Source organism: Myxine glutinosa, chromosome 2 (assembly GCF_964187855.1).
Source record: "Myxine glutinosa chromosome 2, kmMyxGlut1.1, whole genome shotgun sequence".
NCBI lineage: Eukaryota > Metazoa > Chordata > Myxini > Myxiniformes > Myxinidae > Myxine > Myxine glutinosa.
Window position 1 is genome coordinate 120,968,086 of NC_136262.1, and position 18,363 is coordinate 120,986,448.

At 48.0% G+C, this 18,363-nt stretch overlaps 1 protein-coding gene across 1 annotated transcript in view; it reads right to left on the reverse strand.

Annotated features, from left to right (window-relative positions):
• The window catches only part of LOC137422297 (receptor-type tyrosine-protein phosphatase delta-like), a 130,879-nt gene that overhangs the window by 8,598 nt on the left and 103,918 nt on the right, over positions 1-18,363 (reverse strand). The window contains exon 19 of the mRNA XM_078771586.1: positions 5,228-5,363. Within this exon, the coding sequence (XP_078627712.1) occupies positions 5,228-5,363 (136 nt within the window). The remainder of the gene's footprint in view (positions 1-5,227; positions 5,364-18,363) is intronic.

Genomic DNA, 18,363 nt, shown 5'->3' on the forward strand with positions numbered 1-18,363 from the left:
AGACCACAATACCACTGATACAGGAGGCATGTTCAGAGCTTACAAGCTGCCATTGTAAGTCGGCCTGCAAAGGCATCTGTAAATGCTCCAGGGCAAATCTGCCCTGCACATCACTGTGTGACTGCGATGGACAGTGCTTGTAGTACTACGCGTCTGTGCGAGAGCCTCCACCTTTCAAGTGACCACAATATTTTAAGTTAAAACTGCAACTGTGTGTAACTTTGATTAATTAATACCATTCCATTGTTATCAGAGACCAATAAAACAATGTGTATCACTTGAAATTGAAATTTTACCTAAAATACTATGAGAGATTCAAGGAAAATGGAAACACCATGGCGGCCATCTTGAAATTAAAGATGATGGATGCCAATCTTTATGCAATTGATCCCATTGGATTCATAGACCATGAAAACATGGGGTAAGACACTGGAACTGTGGTGTTATCGTTCATAGTATAGAAGTTATTGAGGGAAATAGGTCACAGAGGGCGGTCACGTTGAAATTCAATATGGCGGCCACCAGGGGTTCTGAATTTTTGGGCACCCCTCAGGAAAACAATTGTATAGGTCCATACTACATCTGTGCCAAATTTGGTGCTTTCCTGAAAAAATGAACGATGCTTCCTCTTAACTGGCTAACTAGATGGTCTTTTTCTCACGCACTTTGTCGGATAGTGAACGAAGGCATTCGGCTATCAAGAAGGAGGCGTATGCCATAATCGAGGCTGTCAGAAGATGGCGCCATTTTCTCTTAGGCAAACGGTTTCAACTTATTACCGATCAGCAATCGGTGGCTTTTATGTATGACTCTCGGCATGCTCCACGCATTAAAAATGAAAAGATATCCAGATCGCGGATTGAATTGGCAGATTATTGTTTTGATATCATCTATCGACCAGGCTGCGATAATCTTGTATCCTGTCTGTTGTCTAGACCTGTATATTTGGGCATGACGGCCGACGACCTGCGAGGCATTCACAAATCTCTATGCCACCGAGGTGTGACGTGCCTCGCCCATTTCGTTCGTTGTCGTAACTTGCCTTTCTCGGTGGAGGATGTCCGACGCATGTGCCGTTCATGTCCTGTGTGTGCAGAGCTAAAACCGCGTTTATATAAACCGCCTATGGTTACTTTGATTCAGGCTGTGCGACCCTGGGAAAGGTTGGATATTGACTTTAAGGGGCCTCTTCCCGCATCGGGTCAGCATCGCTATATCCTCACAGTAGTCGACGAATATTCGAGGTTCCCCTTTGTGTTTCCACGCACCGATATGTCGTCCTCTACGGTCATCCAGTGCCTGCGACAACTGTTTATAATGTTCGGATATCCGGCTTTCATACATTCTGACAGGGGCGCTGCTTTTATGTCACAGGAGGTTAAGACATTTCTTCTAGAACGTGGCATCGCTTCTAGCCGGACTACTCCGTATAACCCCCAAGGGAACGGGAGGGTCAAACGATTTAATGGGATTGTATGGAGGGCTGTGGCCATGGTATTGAAGACTCGGAGGTTGGCCCCTCATCAATGGAATGTGGTATTGCCCGAAACGTTGCACGCCATATGTTCCCTTCTCTGCACTGCCACCAACGAGACTCCACATCACAGGATGTTCCGCTACCAAAGAGGCAGTGCGAATGGGCAAGCTTTGCCAAGCTGGCTCTCTGAACCGGGGCCCGCTTTCTTGAAACGTGTGATATGACACAGCAAGTATGATCCGCTGGTGGATCGGGTGCAGGTGTTAGAAGCTAACCCGGAATATGCACATATTCGTATGGTGGACAACAGAGAGGCGACCGTTTTGGTGCGACATATTGCGCCCTGTGGGGAGGGTCCTTGCCCAGGTACGAGCAATGGCAATGTGGCGGAGCCGACTGGTAGTCCGATCAAGGCTGAAACTCCAACGCTTGGCACGGGAGCGCCTTCTCCTATTTCGACATTGCCCAACGGCATTCTGATCCAGGCTGAAACGGCAACTCTTGGTACCAGAGCGGTTGCTCCTATCCCAATATTGCCCGACATTGCTGATGCCGGGGTTCTCGAGAATGGTTCTGGCAGTTATCGCACCCGTGTCGGCCGTGAAAGTCATAGGCCGGCGCGTTTTGGGTGATAGGTTGAATTATACCAGCCTAGTGAATGTCTAATTCTTTTGCTGCGATCTGTAACTTGTGGTTTCCTATCATAGGCGATGCAAGCTTGTTGGAATTTTAATTGGAGGGTGACTGTGATGAAATGAAGGAGAGGATCCTCGTTGTAATTCCCTCTCTAGTGGCGGGCTTCCCTATAAGAGGGACGGCTTTGGGAATGAGGAATTACTGCGCTATTAAATGTGACTGGACTTGAGTTGGTAAGGTGAATAATGTTGCATATGGGCTTGCTTGAGATGTGCTCGGGAATTATGTTCAGAGCAATAATGTATTGCTTATTCTTGTGGTAGATGATGTGGAGATTGATTTCAATAAACCTCGATATCTTGAGAGAGGATGTGGGTTAAAATTTTACCACAACCATCTTGTCCGTGTTCAGGATCATTCGCTGATTAACATGCTCATCATTCACCATCTTCAGGATATTTCGCTGATTAACATGCTCATCGTTCACCATCTTGTCCATGTTCAGGATATTTCGCTGATTAACATGCTCATCGTTCACCATCTTGTCCATGTTCAGGATAGTTCGCTGATTAACATGCTCATCGTTCACCATCTTGTCCATGTTCAGGATATTTCGCTGATTAACATGCTCATCGTTCACCATCTTGTCCATGTTCAGGATATTTCGCTGATTAACATGCTCATCATTAACCATCTTGTCCGTGTTCAGGATCGTTCGCTGATTAACACGCTCATCGTTCACCATCTTGTCCGTGTTCAGGATATCTCGCTGATTAGCATGTTCATCGTTCACCATCTTGAACGTGTTCAGGATATTTCGCTGATTAACATGCTCATCGTTCACCATCTTGTCCATGTTCAGGATAGTTCGCTGATTAACATGCTCATCGTTAACCATCTTGTCCATGTTCAGGATAGTTCGCTGATTAACATGCTCATCGTTCACCATCTTGTCCGTGTTCAGGATAGTTCGCTGATTAACATGCTCATTGTTCACCATCTTGTCCATGTTCAGGATAGTTCGCTGATTAACATGCTCATTGTTCACCATCTTGTCCATGTTCAGGATAGTTCGCTGATTAACATGCTCATCGTTCACCATCTTGTCCGAGTTCAGGATATTTAGCTGATTAACATGCTCATCGTTCACATTCTTGTCCGTGTTCAGGATAGTTCGCTGATTAACATGCTCATTGTTCACCATCTTGTGCATGTTCAGGATAGTTCGCTGATTAACATGCTCATCGTTCACCATCTTGTCCGTGTTCAGGATAGTTCGCCGATTAACATGCTCATCGTTCACCATCTTGTCCGTGTTCAGGATAGTTCGCTGATTAACATGCTCATTGTTCACCATCTTGTCCATGTTCAGGATAGTTCGCTGATTAACATGCTCATCGTTCACCATCTTGTCCGTGTTCAGTTCCCACCGAAGCTCAAATTAACCAAAAACTGCCATTGTGGTTTATTCCCAACAAGTCACATTGGCTTTGCTATGCAGCTCTTATTATACCAGCTTCGTGAGTGATGATGAAAACACCACGTTGATAGTTATTGTTATTTTTCTTGTGTTATTTTGGTGTTATTTTAGCTCACCTGGAACGAAGTTCAGGGGAGCAGGGGAGCAGGGGAGCAGGGGAGCGCGTCGTCCGTCCGTCAGTCCTTCCGTAAACACTTGCAACTTCTTCTCCGAAACCGCTGATGGGATTGTGACCAAATTTGGCACAAATTATATTTGTTGTGTTGTGACTAAAGTTTGTACACGACATTTAAAAAGTCAGGGTTTAAGGGGGGGTCTACCGGGGGTCAAAGTGGATCCAGTTTTGACCCCCCAAAATAGGAATTGGCTTTTTCCTCAAAAACTACACACACTATTTCGATGAAACGTTACCACAACCTTAATCACCCGTGATGTATCAAAGTTTGTTCAAGGCATTAAAAAAAATTGCGGTCTGAGGAGGAAGACGGTGTGGGTTGGGGATGGAGGGTTTGCCCCCCAAAATAGGTATTTTTTTGTTTGTTTGTTTAAAGTCTTATGATTATGTTAGTATGGTTCTACATGCTGCCCTGTCTTCGAGAAACCATTGAAATTGGTTTAAAATACCGTAAGTCAGTGCAGTATAGTTTATTCTACCAGGTGAGCACCAGGGGTATTGTCCCTACAATATTAACTTCTGGTGTTATTTTTGCAAACTAAACAAGGTGATCCTCGATCATTAATGCCTCAACCGGAGAAGCGGTTTGTAGGTAACTCACATGTGCTGGCCATCCTAATCTGGGTTCATGTACAAGGGGCTCATGGCCAACACTGGCAGAAAGACGTAGGTAACTCACATGTGCTGGCCATCCTAACCTGGGTTCATGTACAAGGGGCTCATGGCCAACACTGGCAGAAAGACGTAGGTAACTCACATGTGCTGGCCATCCTAATCTGGGTTCATGTACAAGGGGCTCATGGCCAACACTGGCAGAAAGACGTAGGTAACTCACATGTGCTGGCCATCCTAACCTGGGTTCATGTACAAGGGGCTCATGGCCAACACTGGCAGAAAGACGAAGGTAACTCACATGTGCTGGCCATCCTAATCTGGGTTCATGTACAAGGGGCTCATGGCCAACACTGGCAGAAAGACGTAGGTAACTCACATGTGCTGGCCATCCTAACCTGGGTTCATGTACAAGGGGCTCATGGCCAACACTGGCAGAAAGACGTAGGTAACTCACATGTGCTGGCCATCCTAATCTGGGTTCATGTACAAGGGGCTCATGGCCAACACTGGCAGAAAGACAGCTGTGATGTCATCCCCTTGGAAACCCTTCCTATGCCTAACTAAAAGGCATACTTCTGGACACTGCCCATATATCACTCCAATGTTAAGGGACATTTTATAAGGCCCTAACCTTCAATGTCAGTGTTAGTTACCAGGTAACCATGGATTATAACAGTGCTCATGGTGGAGCTGTTACTACGTGAGCTGGACTGATGCCTTGTATTGGTGCTTTGCCGATTTGTGCATGACGTGGGGAATTAAGGGCAGAAGGAATGTCACAATATAAGGAAGGTTACCTTGCAATGTCAATAATCATACAGAAACGAAGTGATGGATTAAAAACCTGTTTTTGTACAAGTCCCGGGCGCTGAGATCGCAGAGAACGAACTGTTCGATAGATGTCAATGAGACCCTCGTGCCTGAGACGCTGGAGGAGGAAAGACAAGGCCAAAAAGACTCCTGTGCGCCCCGCACCGTCACTAAAATGCACACATGGACGGATGGACACATCAGCTGATGAAAAAATCTTTCATAAAGCGTTATATGCACAAGTATACAGAACACAGTACAAGTATGACAATAATTAGAAATCACACACAATCTCTGCCTTTGTTAGAGGCACATCCTTGTGTTTTATTTAATTTTTACAGCCTCTCTTGTCACAAGAAGAAACTACAAGGGCACTCGGTAGAGCACATACCTTCACCAGGTGAACAGTTTACGTTTTGTATCCTACTGATAAGTTCTCGTCACTTACCCAACTAGTTCACCAAATTTTGTCACAAGTTGTCCTCAACTTTGAGATATCCTGCGATATATCGTTTTTGGCCCAATCTCTGAATGGTGAAGATTCACATGAATAATTCTCGTATCTGGATCCGGATCTTCACCAAAATCTAATAATATGTCCTTGTAACACACCCAAAGTCTACACCAAATTTCGTCAGAATCCGTCCACAATCTTTTGAGATATCCTGTTCACAGACAGACATCCAAGAAATAGTTGTGCATAGCACGATACTTGAGAATTCCAAATAAACAATAGTTTCCATAGAAACAGCAATTTGATAATTTAGAAAATTTGACCCATCAATTGTTTTACATGATGGAATGATATGCATAACAAATTTTGTTGATACATTTTCTAATTGTGGCCTAATAGGTGTTTTACATGTTTTAGATGGCATAGACCTTGAACTTTGACTAATTTTGACCAGATTTTTGTACAAATACTATACACCTGCACAAATAAGGTGCGCAAGTTTCAATATGATATTGTGAAAAATTCCTGAGGTTTGGCAATAATAAAATCATAAAAAGATCCATTTTGATTCTAATGTAAGTGAAATTGTTGTCATGAACACACTTTTTTCTTTGACACATGGCACTTGCCTGTTTTACACGTGGGATGACACGTGGGACTTTTTATATTCCACGTGCGACTTTTTATATTCCGCGTGGGACTTTTTATATTCCGCGTGGGACTTTTTATATTCCGCGTGGGACTTTTTATATTCCGCGTGGGACTTTTTATACTCCACGTGGGACTTTTTATATTCCGCGTGGGACTTTTTATATTCCGCGTGGGACTTTTTATATTCCGCGTGGGGCTTTTTATATTCCACGTGGGGCTTTTTATATTCCACGTGGGACTTTTTATATTCCACGTGGGACTTTTTATATTCCGCGTGGGACTTTTTATATTCCGCGTGGGACTTTTTATATTCCGCGTGGGACTTTTTATATTCCGCGTGGGACTTTTCATATTCCGCGTGGGACTTTTCATATTCCGCGTGGGACTTTTCATATTCCGCGTGGGACTTTTCATATTCCGCGTGGGACTTTTCATATTCCGCGTGGGACTTTTCATATTCCGCGTGGGACTTTTCATATTCCGCGTGGGACTTTTCATATTCCGCGTGGGACTTTCATATTCCGCGTGGGACTTTTCATATTCCGCGTGGGACTTTTCATATTCCGCGTGGGACTTTTCATATTCCGCGTGGGACTTTTCATATTCCGCATGGGACTTTTCATATTCCGCGTGGGACTTTTTATATTCCGCGTGGGACTTTTTATATTCCGCGTGGGACTTTTTATATTCCGCGTGGGACTTTTTATATTCCGCATGGGACTTTTTATATTCCGCGTGGGACTTTTTATATTCCGCGTGGGACTTTTTATATTCCACGTGGGACTTTTTCTATTCCGCGTGGGACTTTTTATATTCCGCGTGGGACTTTTTATATTCCGCGTGGGACTTTTTATATTCCGCATGGGACTTTTTATATTCCGCGTGGGACTTTTTATATTCCGCGTGGGACTTTTTATATTCCACGTGGGACTTTTTCTATTCCGCATGGGACTTTTTATATTCCGCGTGGGACTTTTTCCATTCCACGTGGGAATTTCCCTATGCCACTAACCATGATGAGCAGAACTTGTAAAAAAAGAGAAAATAATTAATTTGTTATATTTTTGCACTCCCTTAGTAGTCGAGTTGCCAGAGAGGGGTACCTAGAAATGTTTTATAGTATAAGGTTTTTTGATGGATTTGTCATCCCATGGGGTTAATAAAGTATTTCAGCTTGGTTGTCCTCCGGACAACCTCGGGGAATTTTTTTAATATGCAAATTAAGGCGGCCATTACTGGAAATGATACTTTCTTCAATATCTCCAAAACTATTCATGATAATTTCATGAAAATGATGTCTAGACCTATGTTTTCAGGGTCAAGGATTATGTTAAATATATTTTAAATGTCATCAGATGAAAAAAACATTATGTATTTTGACATATCATGCGAATTGATCCATTTTTTGATGTAAAATTGTGGATCTTAATGGTTCAATTTCAGATCATTGATTTCAACGAACAGACATTGGGATGATGATAAATACCTGCATGTACATTTGAAATGATCAAAATTAGGCTTCCATGAGAGAATTTCAACTTCAGTGAAAACTATGGACCAGCTAAAGCAAGGCATGAAAGTTGGCGACAAGACTGTGTTTGATCTAGAGGCAATTTTCCTTCGTCTTTTGATGGTAGGACAGCAGCGGCAGATGCAGTTAGAAGACATTTTTCGGTATGAATTGTGTGCAGTGCCTTCTGCACTGATTGACGAGTATGGCTGCTTGCGCAAAGGCACCAAATCTGTGCTTGCCAATCGCCTTGGAGTGGTCGAACAGAGGGCTCCCCCTGCAGGCATCATCATAGTGGATGCTCAACAGCTGTTGTATCACATCACCTGGCCTCATGGTGGTGATGTCTCTGTTCTAGTTGAGGGTATCAAGCAACGACTATCTTGTTATCCTCCAGATGCCGAGAAAATTTTGGTATTTGACAAGTATGATGATCTTTCAGCAAAAGACCATGAAAGAATGAGGCGTGGTGGTGAAGGTTCCTTGAATTACAACCTCACCATCAATAGTCCACTCCCAAACCGGGCTGTTATCATGAAAAACAAACACAACAAATGCCAGCTGTCTCGATTAATATCCTCGTTTGACATGGGAGAAAATATAACGGTGGAGTGTCGAGATGATGGTGGCTTTTCACACGATGAAGCTGATGTGACTATGATTGCATATCTGCTGCAAGTAGCAGAGTGTGATCATGTGGTACGAATCCTCAGTGATGACACTGATGTGTTTGTGTTGTTGGTTTACTGGGCCTGGAAAGCACAGCTGATTTCCTCATGTCATGTCCAAATGGAGCGTTGGGATGGGAACATTGTGAACATCAATGAAAGTTGTATGCAGCTGGGCACTAAATGCATGCAGTTGTTAGGAATGCATGCTCTAAGTGGCTGTGACACTGTATCTTATCCTTTTAACAAAGGGAAACTTGGTGCTCTCAAGACATTACAGGCACAGGACTTTCCTGGGCTGTCCGATGTACTTGGTGAAAAAGATGCCACACATGACGACTTAATGGAAACAGGGCAACATTTCTTTGCTGCAATCTATGCCCAACCTCCTGGCACCTCCATGAATATTGCCCGTTACAGGATCTATGCAAGAAGGAAAGGTAAACCAGCTCGTATCATGGCATTACCACCCACAGATGCCAATCTTCTACATCATGTGCTGCGGGCACATCTTCAGATGATCTTGTGGAAGGCAGCTGACCAACAATGTCCACCAACGGTAGATATTAGTGAGTTTGGATGGACTGTGAAGGATGGCATTCCATCTCCCAGCTATAACATTGGTCCTCCAGCTCCACCAAGACTAATTGATGTCCTTAGCTGTGGGTGCAAGATAGAAGGCAAATTCTGTAGCTCTGCAACTTGTAGCTGCTGCAAAAATCAACTATCTTGCACCATTTACTGCAAATGTGGGGGTGGTGAGGGGTGTTTGAACCCTTATTCCCAAGCAAATGATCCTGATCATCGCAATGATGAGGACAGTGAGGAGCAAGAAGTGGATGAAGATTGAATATCTTGGCCTTTCAAAACCTCAAGTTTAATAATTCATTATGTTTAATCTACTATAAATCAATGCAAATGTTCTCTGCATGAGGTTAATAAGTGTGGATATACTGAGAATCAGTCGATTTGATTCGTTAAGAAACCTTGATATTGAGAAATACATGTCAAGTTTTGTTTGGTAACAAAATAAGTATCAAATGGAATACATAATACAAGCATGTTTACCTTTTGATAAATGTCTTTGAAGCCAGGGACCTGGTGTACCTTTTCCTTTAAATCTGACTAAGAAAATCAAATGGAATTTGCATTGTTAGCACGTAATCATATGGATATTTACATGATCAATGTATCTTGTGTAGGTATCATAACAATACATGTAAATACACACTATTTCACATGTTTACCTTAATCCTTGACCCTGAAAACATAGGTATAGACACCATTTTCATGAACATTTCATGGATAGTATTGGAGATATTGAAGAAAATAGGATTTCCGGTAATGGTCGCCTTAATTAGCATATAAAAAAATTTCCCCGAGGTTGTCCGGAGGACAACCAAGCTGAAATACTTTATTAACCCCATGGGATGACAAATCCATCAAAAAACCTTATACTATAAAACATTTCTAGGTTCACAATAGAAATGATAGAGGCTGCAAATAGACTATAGCTTAGTACTGTGGGAGCCAAATAATTTCTAAATAATTAATTATAAATAATTAATTAAAGTAATCAATTAAAAGCCAAATAATTCTTCTACAGTGTTTTCTGATCAGGTGGATAGTAGGTGATTCATCGCTGGCATCCTGACTGAATTTCTTTGTTTTAAATTCATTTCTCGGGATAGCGAAAGTGTAACTCTTACGGAGGCAATGTTAGATGGTAGTTTTACATAGATGGTAGTTTTGCTCTGTAAATATATATTTTTAATAAAGCGATTCAATGGACCTTTGAGCCGGTCTGGTGGTCTTTGGGGTAAGACCCTTGATTTCCCTCCACGGTACTGACGTGGTTTACCAATCGGGGGGACTTTTCATATGACTGGTAATCCTCAAGTGGTATTGCAGAATGCCCTCAGATAGAAGGTCTGTGTGGTCTTAGGGAACTAAGGGTTTGAATGGGGTCTATAGGACCTTGTGTGGAGGTCCTTGTGTGGAGCTTGCGGGCCTGCGTTGGACGCGTGGTGCTTGGTGCACGGACCTCGTGGGCGGCGAAACGATTGAAGCTTGGAGCGAGGCCTGGTGGTGCTCGGAGGCGGTCGGAGAGGGCCGCGTGGGACGCCGAACGGAGCCGTGTTGGACGGCAAACCATACAAGACTACAGACAGATAAGGCCGAGCTCCGCGTTTACACTGTACACGACGAGACGTGTTATTTTCGTATTCATATTCCCTCGTCTGTGGTTGAGATCTGTCGTGTGGGGACGTCCCAACTTAGGCCATTAGTTGATTATCATCGTGGTTTTCCTGTCCCACAATCCTTGTTAATAAACCCTTGTATTATTTTTATATTCCCTGTACACCTGAGCCCGCTTGAGTTGATTTCCCCGACAGGATCGCCATTTCGCAGTTAAGCGCTTCCGCAGCCTCCATTTTCCTTCTCCCTCCCGTGCGACACATAGTAAAATCCGTGTTTGGGTTGTGCCTCCGAATAAGACCGTTTAGGCTATCCGTGACTCTGATGTTAACCGGGAGTTGCGCGACCACTGAACCTAAGCCTGGTGTTGGCTTAACGATAAGGGTGCCGGCTTGGGATCTTAGGATCCTAAGTTCAAATCCCGGTCGATCGCTGAATTAACGCCAGGGGGGTTGACTCAGCCTGTCATCCTTCCGAGGTCGGCAAATTGAGTACCAGCTTGCTGGGATGAATGATCCCGGTGTGTACCCCAATTTAGAATAGGTACACCGTATCCCTGTGCCTCGTAAGAGGCGACTAAGGGTTGGCGTTAGGAAGGGCATCCGGCCATAAAAACATTGCCTCAAACAGGGAACCATGAGTGTCATGGGGCAATGCTCTAGCAGGGAAAATGGCCGTAAAACGATCATTCATTCATTCATTCTATAGGGTCTTAGGGCCCTTCATGGTCTTAAAAGTTATTTTAGGTCTTACTGGCCAAAAGATTCTTGGGGGTCGAAAGGCTTTTAAGAGTCTAAAGGGTCTTACACTTCTTTGGGATTTAAAGCGTATTACGAATATTTCTGGTCTGGGGGGTCTTAGTGGGTGGTTCGTGTGCAGCCACGCGGCTGCTGGTTGCATCATTTTTGTGGGTGTATCTGCCGCTGATGCAATGCCTCTCTATAACCAGTTGTCTGGTACTCATTTTGCCGACACCGGTAGGATGACAGGCTGAGTCAACCACACCTGGCATCAATTCAATGGGATTCGAACTCAGGACCTTAGGATCCCAATCCTGCCGCCCCAACCATTAGGAGGGGTGTTAGTGGTCTTCTGGGTATAAGAAGTCGAAAGATTTAAAGTGCATAAATGGTCTTAAAAGGTCGAAAGGTTACAAATGGTGTAAAGGGGTCCAAAAGGTCTAAGGGGTCTAAAAGGTGCAAAGGGCTCTAAAGGTCTACCTGTCTAAACGGCATGTTCCAATAGTCCATAATTAATAGAGATAATTAATAGACTTAGTCAAGGTCCAAAAATAAGTAATTGATACACGTACTCGTGGCTCAACTCACGTTCAAACAGTACGTATTTAATAGACATATTCACAGGGACCGACCAAGACATCACCTTGACAAGGGTTCACCGTCCACCCATGTTTTTCAGTTTTATACAACAACAACACAACAACATGCATTTTAAGGCCATTTTCCCTGCTAGAGCGGGGGTTAGCCTTGCGGTCCCCATGACAATCTTCTCCATCTTGCCCTATTTTCTGCATCTCTCCTTGTTAACCCCCTTGCCCGCATTTCTTCTTCCACCATCTTTAGCCAAGTCTTTCTCGGTCTTCCCCGTCTTCTACTTCCTTCTACATTCATTTCCATCACTCTTCTCAACCAGTCACTTTCATCCTTCCTCAACACATGACCAAACCATCTCAACCTGTTCCTCTTCACAGCATCAATCACAGGCTCTATTCCCATCATTTTTCGCAATTCATCATTTGTCTTCCTCTCTCTCAACGATACTCCGCACATCCATCGAACCATTCGCATTTCCACCCTTTCCAACCTTCGTTGCTGCTCTACGTTAATTACCCATGTCTCGCTCCCATAAATCATAACACTTCTCACACATGCAGCATACACCTTTCCCTTCAGCTTCAACGACACTCCCCTCCTCATCAGCACGCCACTCAGTTCCCGAAACTTCTTCCATGCACATCTCACTCTAGCAACCGTTGCCGAGTCTGGTCCACCTTCTCCATTCAGCATGTCTCCAAGGTAGCAAAATGTTTTCACACCTTCCAGCTTCACGCCGTCTCCAAGATCCAACTCAACATTTCCTCCATGTGCAGCTCCCTCTGTGCACACCTTACATTTTAATGTAGCTGCCACACTGGTTAATGACCCTCTCAGACCACTACATTTTTGATGAACCCACTGAGCGCACATTGTACATTGAATGGAGTTCACTCCGACACCCTTCCTGCACACAGCACAGGGCCACTTCCCAGTTCTTTCCACCTCACCACATGCTTTACCACTTGCCATCACCTTCGTCTTTCCGATATTCACCTTCAGACCTTTTGTCTCCCTACATTCCTTCCACTTGTTCATCTTTTCCTTCAGTCCATCCATACTTTCCGCAATCAACATCAGATCATCTGCACACAACAACTCCCACGGTAAACCCTCCGTTACGTTCTGAGCCAGCACCTCCATCACAGCTACAAATAGTAGTGGACTTAGTACCGACCCCTGATGCACTCCTACCTTCACCTCAAACTCACCACTGTTCCCGACCTTCGTCCTTACAGCTGTGTGCGCTCTTTTGTACATTGCCATCACTACTCTGATCAACCATTCCTCCACTCCTAACTTCCTCATTGCCCATGTCAATACTTTGCGTGGAACCCCATCAAATGCTTTCTCCAGATCAACAAACCCAAGAAACAACTTCTTCCTCTTCTCCATGTACTTCTCCTGCAACTGCCTCACAATAAAAAGCGCGTCTGTCGTTCCTCTTCCTGGCATAAATCCAAACTGCATTTCATCGATCTTCACTTTCTTCCTTATCCTCCTCTCCAACACCCTTGTATAGAGGGACGAGGGTACTCAGTTCCCAATCCACTGCAATGCGGCCTTCTTTCACCGCCAGATTACAGATCTCTGTCATTCTCTTCACACCCCAACTTCCTGCTGCCTTCAACATATCTCCCACAACTCCCGTCGGCCCTCCCACTTTTCTACTCTTCTTTGCTTTTATGGCTTCCTCAACTTCCTTCTCAGTTATCTTCTCTGCCAGTCCTAAAACTGGGTTACTCTCGATGTTGCCATCCCATTCATTCTCTGTATTCAACAGCATTTCCATATATCTTTTCCATCTTCCTTTAATTCCATCTGGGTCCACAACGATTTGTCCCACTTCATCCTTCAAGCAACTCACCCCCATCACAAATATCTGCTCAGCCTTATGTCCCTTTCGCTATCTGCTTTGCAATCCTGAATACTGCTCTCTGACCCTCTTCCGAATCCAAGCGTTCTCCGAACATTTTCCTACATGCCTCCTGCGCCTTTGCCACCTCTTTCTTTGCAGCCTTATAACTTTCATGCTCTGCTGTTTCTGCTCCAGTACCCTTCGCCTTCTGCCACTCCTTGAACTTCTTCCTCTTCTCGTCAATCCTCTTTCCAACTTCATCATCCCACCACCATGTTTCCGAGTGCCTCGGTGGTCCTTTTGTCCATCCACATACCTCACCAACGGCTCCCAACAGACTAGCTTTCATTGACATCCAACCACTTTCAAGCTCAACCACATCATCCTCTACCCGACTCAGCCTCTCTTTTAATGCCTCCCTTACTGTCACCTCTTTCAACCTCCACACCTTCATTCTCGGTTGGTACTTCACCCGCCGAGCTCTCCTCGCACCTTTCACCCATATGTCGCAGACAACCAAGTGGTGCTGTGAAACAGCCTCCTCCCCCGGGATCACCTTTGTGTCCCGGAGGTGCCCCCTATCTCGCCTACGCACCATCAGGTAGTCAACGGTTGTCGTCGACCCACCTGACGTGTATGTAACAAGCTTATTATCCCCTTTCTGGAACTGAGTATTACAAATCAACAAATCAGCTCCATCAGCAAACACCAAAATCCTTTCACCTTCTCCATTTCTCACACCATATCCGTAACCCCCATCAACTCCCTCAAAACCATCCATACTCCTTCCCACATGTCCATTTAGGTCTCCTCCTACCACAACAACTTCCTCATCTTTCACGTTTTCCATCAGCTTCTCTATCGCACACCAGAACTTGTTCTTCTCTTCATCGCTCCGACCAACCTGCGGCGCATATCCCGAGATGACGTTCACCAGAGCTTTCCAATCATCATTTTCACCATCATCAACCTATCACTCAGTCTAGTCACACTCACCACACTGTCTACAAACTCCTCAGAAAACAGGACACCAACACCATTCACGCCTTCCGGGCACCCTTGCCACACAAACTTGTATTTCTGTCCCTGCCTACCCTTCACCATTCTCACACCACTTCCCTTCCATCTCATCTCTTGCACACAACATGTGTCCACTCTTCTTCTGACCAATACTTCCACCACTTCTCCTGATCTCCCTGTCATTGTCCCTACATTCCATGTCCCAAACCTCAGAAACCGATCTCCACTTCGGGCTATACCCTGCCCATATGTAGTTGTAATTGTCATGGTTCTCTTTTTGAGGCAATGTTTTTTTTTTTATGGCCGAATGCCCTTCCTGACGCCAACCCTCTTAGTCGTCTCTTACGACACGCAGGGTTACGGTGTGCCTATTCTAAATCCAGGGTCCACACTGGGAAACGTTTAAAACATGGAAATTCTGGGGGGGGCATCACGGCTGCGGGGTCAGCACCACACCACGTTTGCCCGGTCAGCACCACGTTTGCCTGGTCAGCACCACACCACGTTTGCCCGGTCAGCACCACGGCGGCCCGGTCAGCACCACACCACGTTTGCCCGGTCAGCACCACGGTGGCCCGGTCAGCACCACACCACGGCGGCCCGGTCAGCACCACGGCGGCCCGGTCAGCACCACACCCTTGGAAAGGAAAGGACTTCGATGCACGTCGGCCCGGTCGGCCCAGAGCCTGGCGCGAAGTCCAAGGACATCAGCACGTCATCCGAAAACAGCTCCGGTTGGTGCGAACCACTCGGTCAATGGCGCGAACCAGGTCCCGACACGCCCTTGCTCGCTTGGCCCCGATGAAGGCCTCGCTGGGTGTTCTCCAAACAGGGGCAAAATCGCCCAATCGTTGAGTGATCAACATACTTGTCCAAATAAATTTTTTTACCCAAGTAACAAACAAACAGGGGTGGAAGCATAACCGACATCCATCCACCTTTGGTGATGGAGGCAACAACGCACAAATATGGTTTTGAGGGAGCTGCGCTCCAACGCGAGTTGAAAGAATTGACGCGACCAAAGATGGAAATTCGTCCGAGTAGGTTTAATAAATGTATCACACTCGGGTACTCTGAAAAGCCCGTTTATCGGGCAGCAATATATATACACATTTATGTCGGGAAGTTTGCCCGGCAAAAGCTATACCGGGCATGCCCGGGTGTCAAGGGCGAGCCTTGGAAAGGCGAGTCTGGACCTGCCCGGGCGTGTTTGGCTGCGGCCTGGCAAGTCGAGGCTGGGCGTGCCCGGGCGCTCTGGACGAGCATTGGAAAGGCGAGAGCGGGCATGCCCGGACGCTCTGGGCAAGCCCTGGAAAGGTGATAGCGGGCATGCCCGGACGCTCTGGGCGAGCCCTGAAAAGGCGATAGCGGGCATGCCCGGACGCTCTGGGCGAGCCCTGGAGAGGCGAGAGCGGGCATGCCCGGGAAAGACGAGACCGGGCGTGCCCGGGAGGTTCGGGCGTGCCCGGGAACAGTGAGACCGGGCATGCCCGGGAGAGGCACGTCTGGCCGTGTTCTGGCCGGTGCAAGGCGATTGTGTGCATCCAGCGGTAACCGCTACACACGCCCCTCCAGAATCGACCTGCACCGGCAGGGTCAATTTAAGGGGGGTCCGGATGACCCGGCCAAAGTGACCCCTGGAGGGTCGTGAGGAGGGGTCCGACGTGGTGGTGGGTGGTCGAGCGGGGGGAACTGTGGACGGGGGGCGGCCTCGCCGCGGAGGAAGGGCCAACCGTGGTGGTCGGTCGACGTCCATGTGCGCCGGTTTGAGGCGGTCCACAGAAATCCGGTCCGGCCGGCCGCCGAAGTCGACGATGAAAGACTTGTCGCCCCGTCGCAGGACCCGGAAGGGCCCGTCGTACGGCGGCCGGAGTGGCCCCCGGTGCGCGTCATGACACACAAAGACGTACTCCGCTGTGCGAAGCGCCGGGGGGACGTAGGACTGGGGGCCACCGTGGCGGGACGTCGGCACGGGGGCAAATCGTCGGGCGGCCTCCTGGAGGTCCGAGCGCTGGCGAGCGGCGGACCAGGGACTCGTAGCGTCGGGCACGAATTCGCCCGGGACGCGGAGCGGCTGGCCGTAGACGAGCTCGGCGGCGGACGCCTGGAGGTCTTCCTTGGGGGCCGTGCGAAGGCCCAAAAGGACCCACGGCAGCCGGTCGGCCCAACCATCGTCCTGAAGGAGGCGGCCTTCATCGAGCGGTGAAACCGCTCGCACAACCCGTTGGCTTGGGGGTGGTAGGCCGTGGTGCGGTGCAGCGTGACCCCCAACGAACGGGCGACCGCGCCCCAAAGCTCAGACGTGAACTGTGGGCCGCGGTCGGACGAGATGTCCGCTGGTGCGCCGAAGCGCGCGACCCAGGTGGCGATGAACGCCTGCCCCATGTCGGCGGTGGTGGTGGAGGTGAGGGGCACGGCCTCCGGCCACCTGGTGGTCCTGTCCACCATGGTGAGCAGGTGGGTGAACCCCCGCGAGGGGGGCAGGGGACCCACCAGGTCCACGTGGACATGGTCGAAACGCCGTTCAGGCACGGCGAAAGGTGCCAGCGGGACCTGGGTGTGGCGGTGGACCTTGACCCGCTGGCAGGCCGTGCAGGCGTTGGCCCAGTCACGGATGTTTCGTCGAAGGCCGTGCCAGACGAAACGCGCCGACACCAGCTTCTGAGAAGCTTTCCGGCCCGGGTGAGAAAGGCCGTGGATGGAGGCGAAGATGCGGCGCTGCCAGGAAACGGGCACGATGGGGCGAGGCTGGCCCTGGGAGACGTCGCAGAGCAGGACGGTGCCCGCGAAGGGAATGTCGGCCAGGCGGAGGCCCGTGTCCGCCGCACGGAGTGCCTGCACCGAGGCGTCGGTGGTCTGGTCGGCCGCCATGAGCGCGAAGTCCACGCCGAGGTGGACCGCGTTCGCGCTGGCCCGAGAAAGACAGTCGGCCACGGCGTTGTCTTTGCCGGCGACGTGCCGGATGTCCGTGGTGAACTCCGACACGGCGGAGAGGTGGCGCTACTGGCAGGCCGACCACGGCTCCGTGACCTTAGCCATTGCGTAGACCAACGGCTTGTGGTCGACGAAAGCCGTGAATGGGCGGCCCTCCAGGAGGTGTCGGAAATGGCGAACGGCCAGGAATAGCCCGAGCAGCTCGCGGTCGAACGTGCTGTAGTTTAACTCGTTCGGCCGGAGTTGCCGGCTGAAAAAAGCGAGTGGCTGCCAAACCCCGTCCACCCATTGCTCATGGACGGCGCCCACCGCGTAGTTGGAGGCGTCCGTAGTGAGGGCGATGGGCGCGTTGAGCACCGGGTGAGCCAGCAGCGTTGCGTCGGCGAGGGCCCGTTTGGCGCTGGCGAAGGCCGCGTCCATGGCCGCGGACCAAACAATGTCATGCTTGGCCGGCTTGCCCCGGAGGGCCTCGTAAAGGGGCCGCATGAGCTGAGCAGCACGGGGCACGAATCGGTGATAAAAATTCACCATGCAGAGGAACT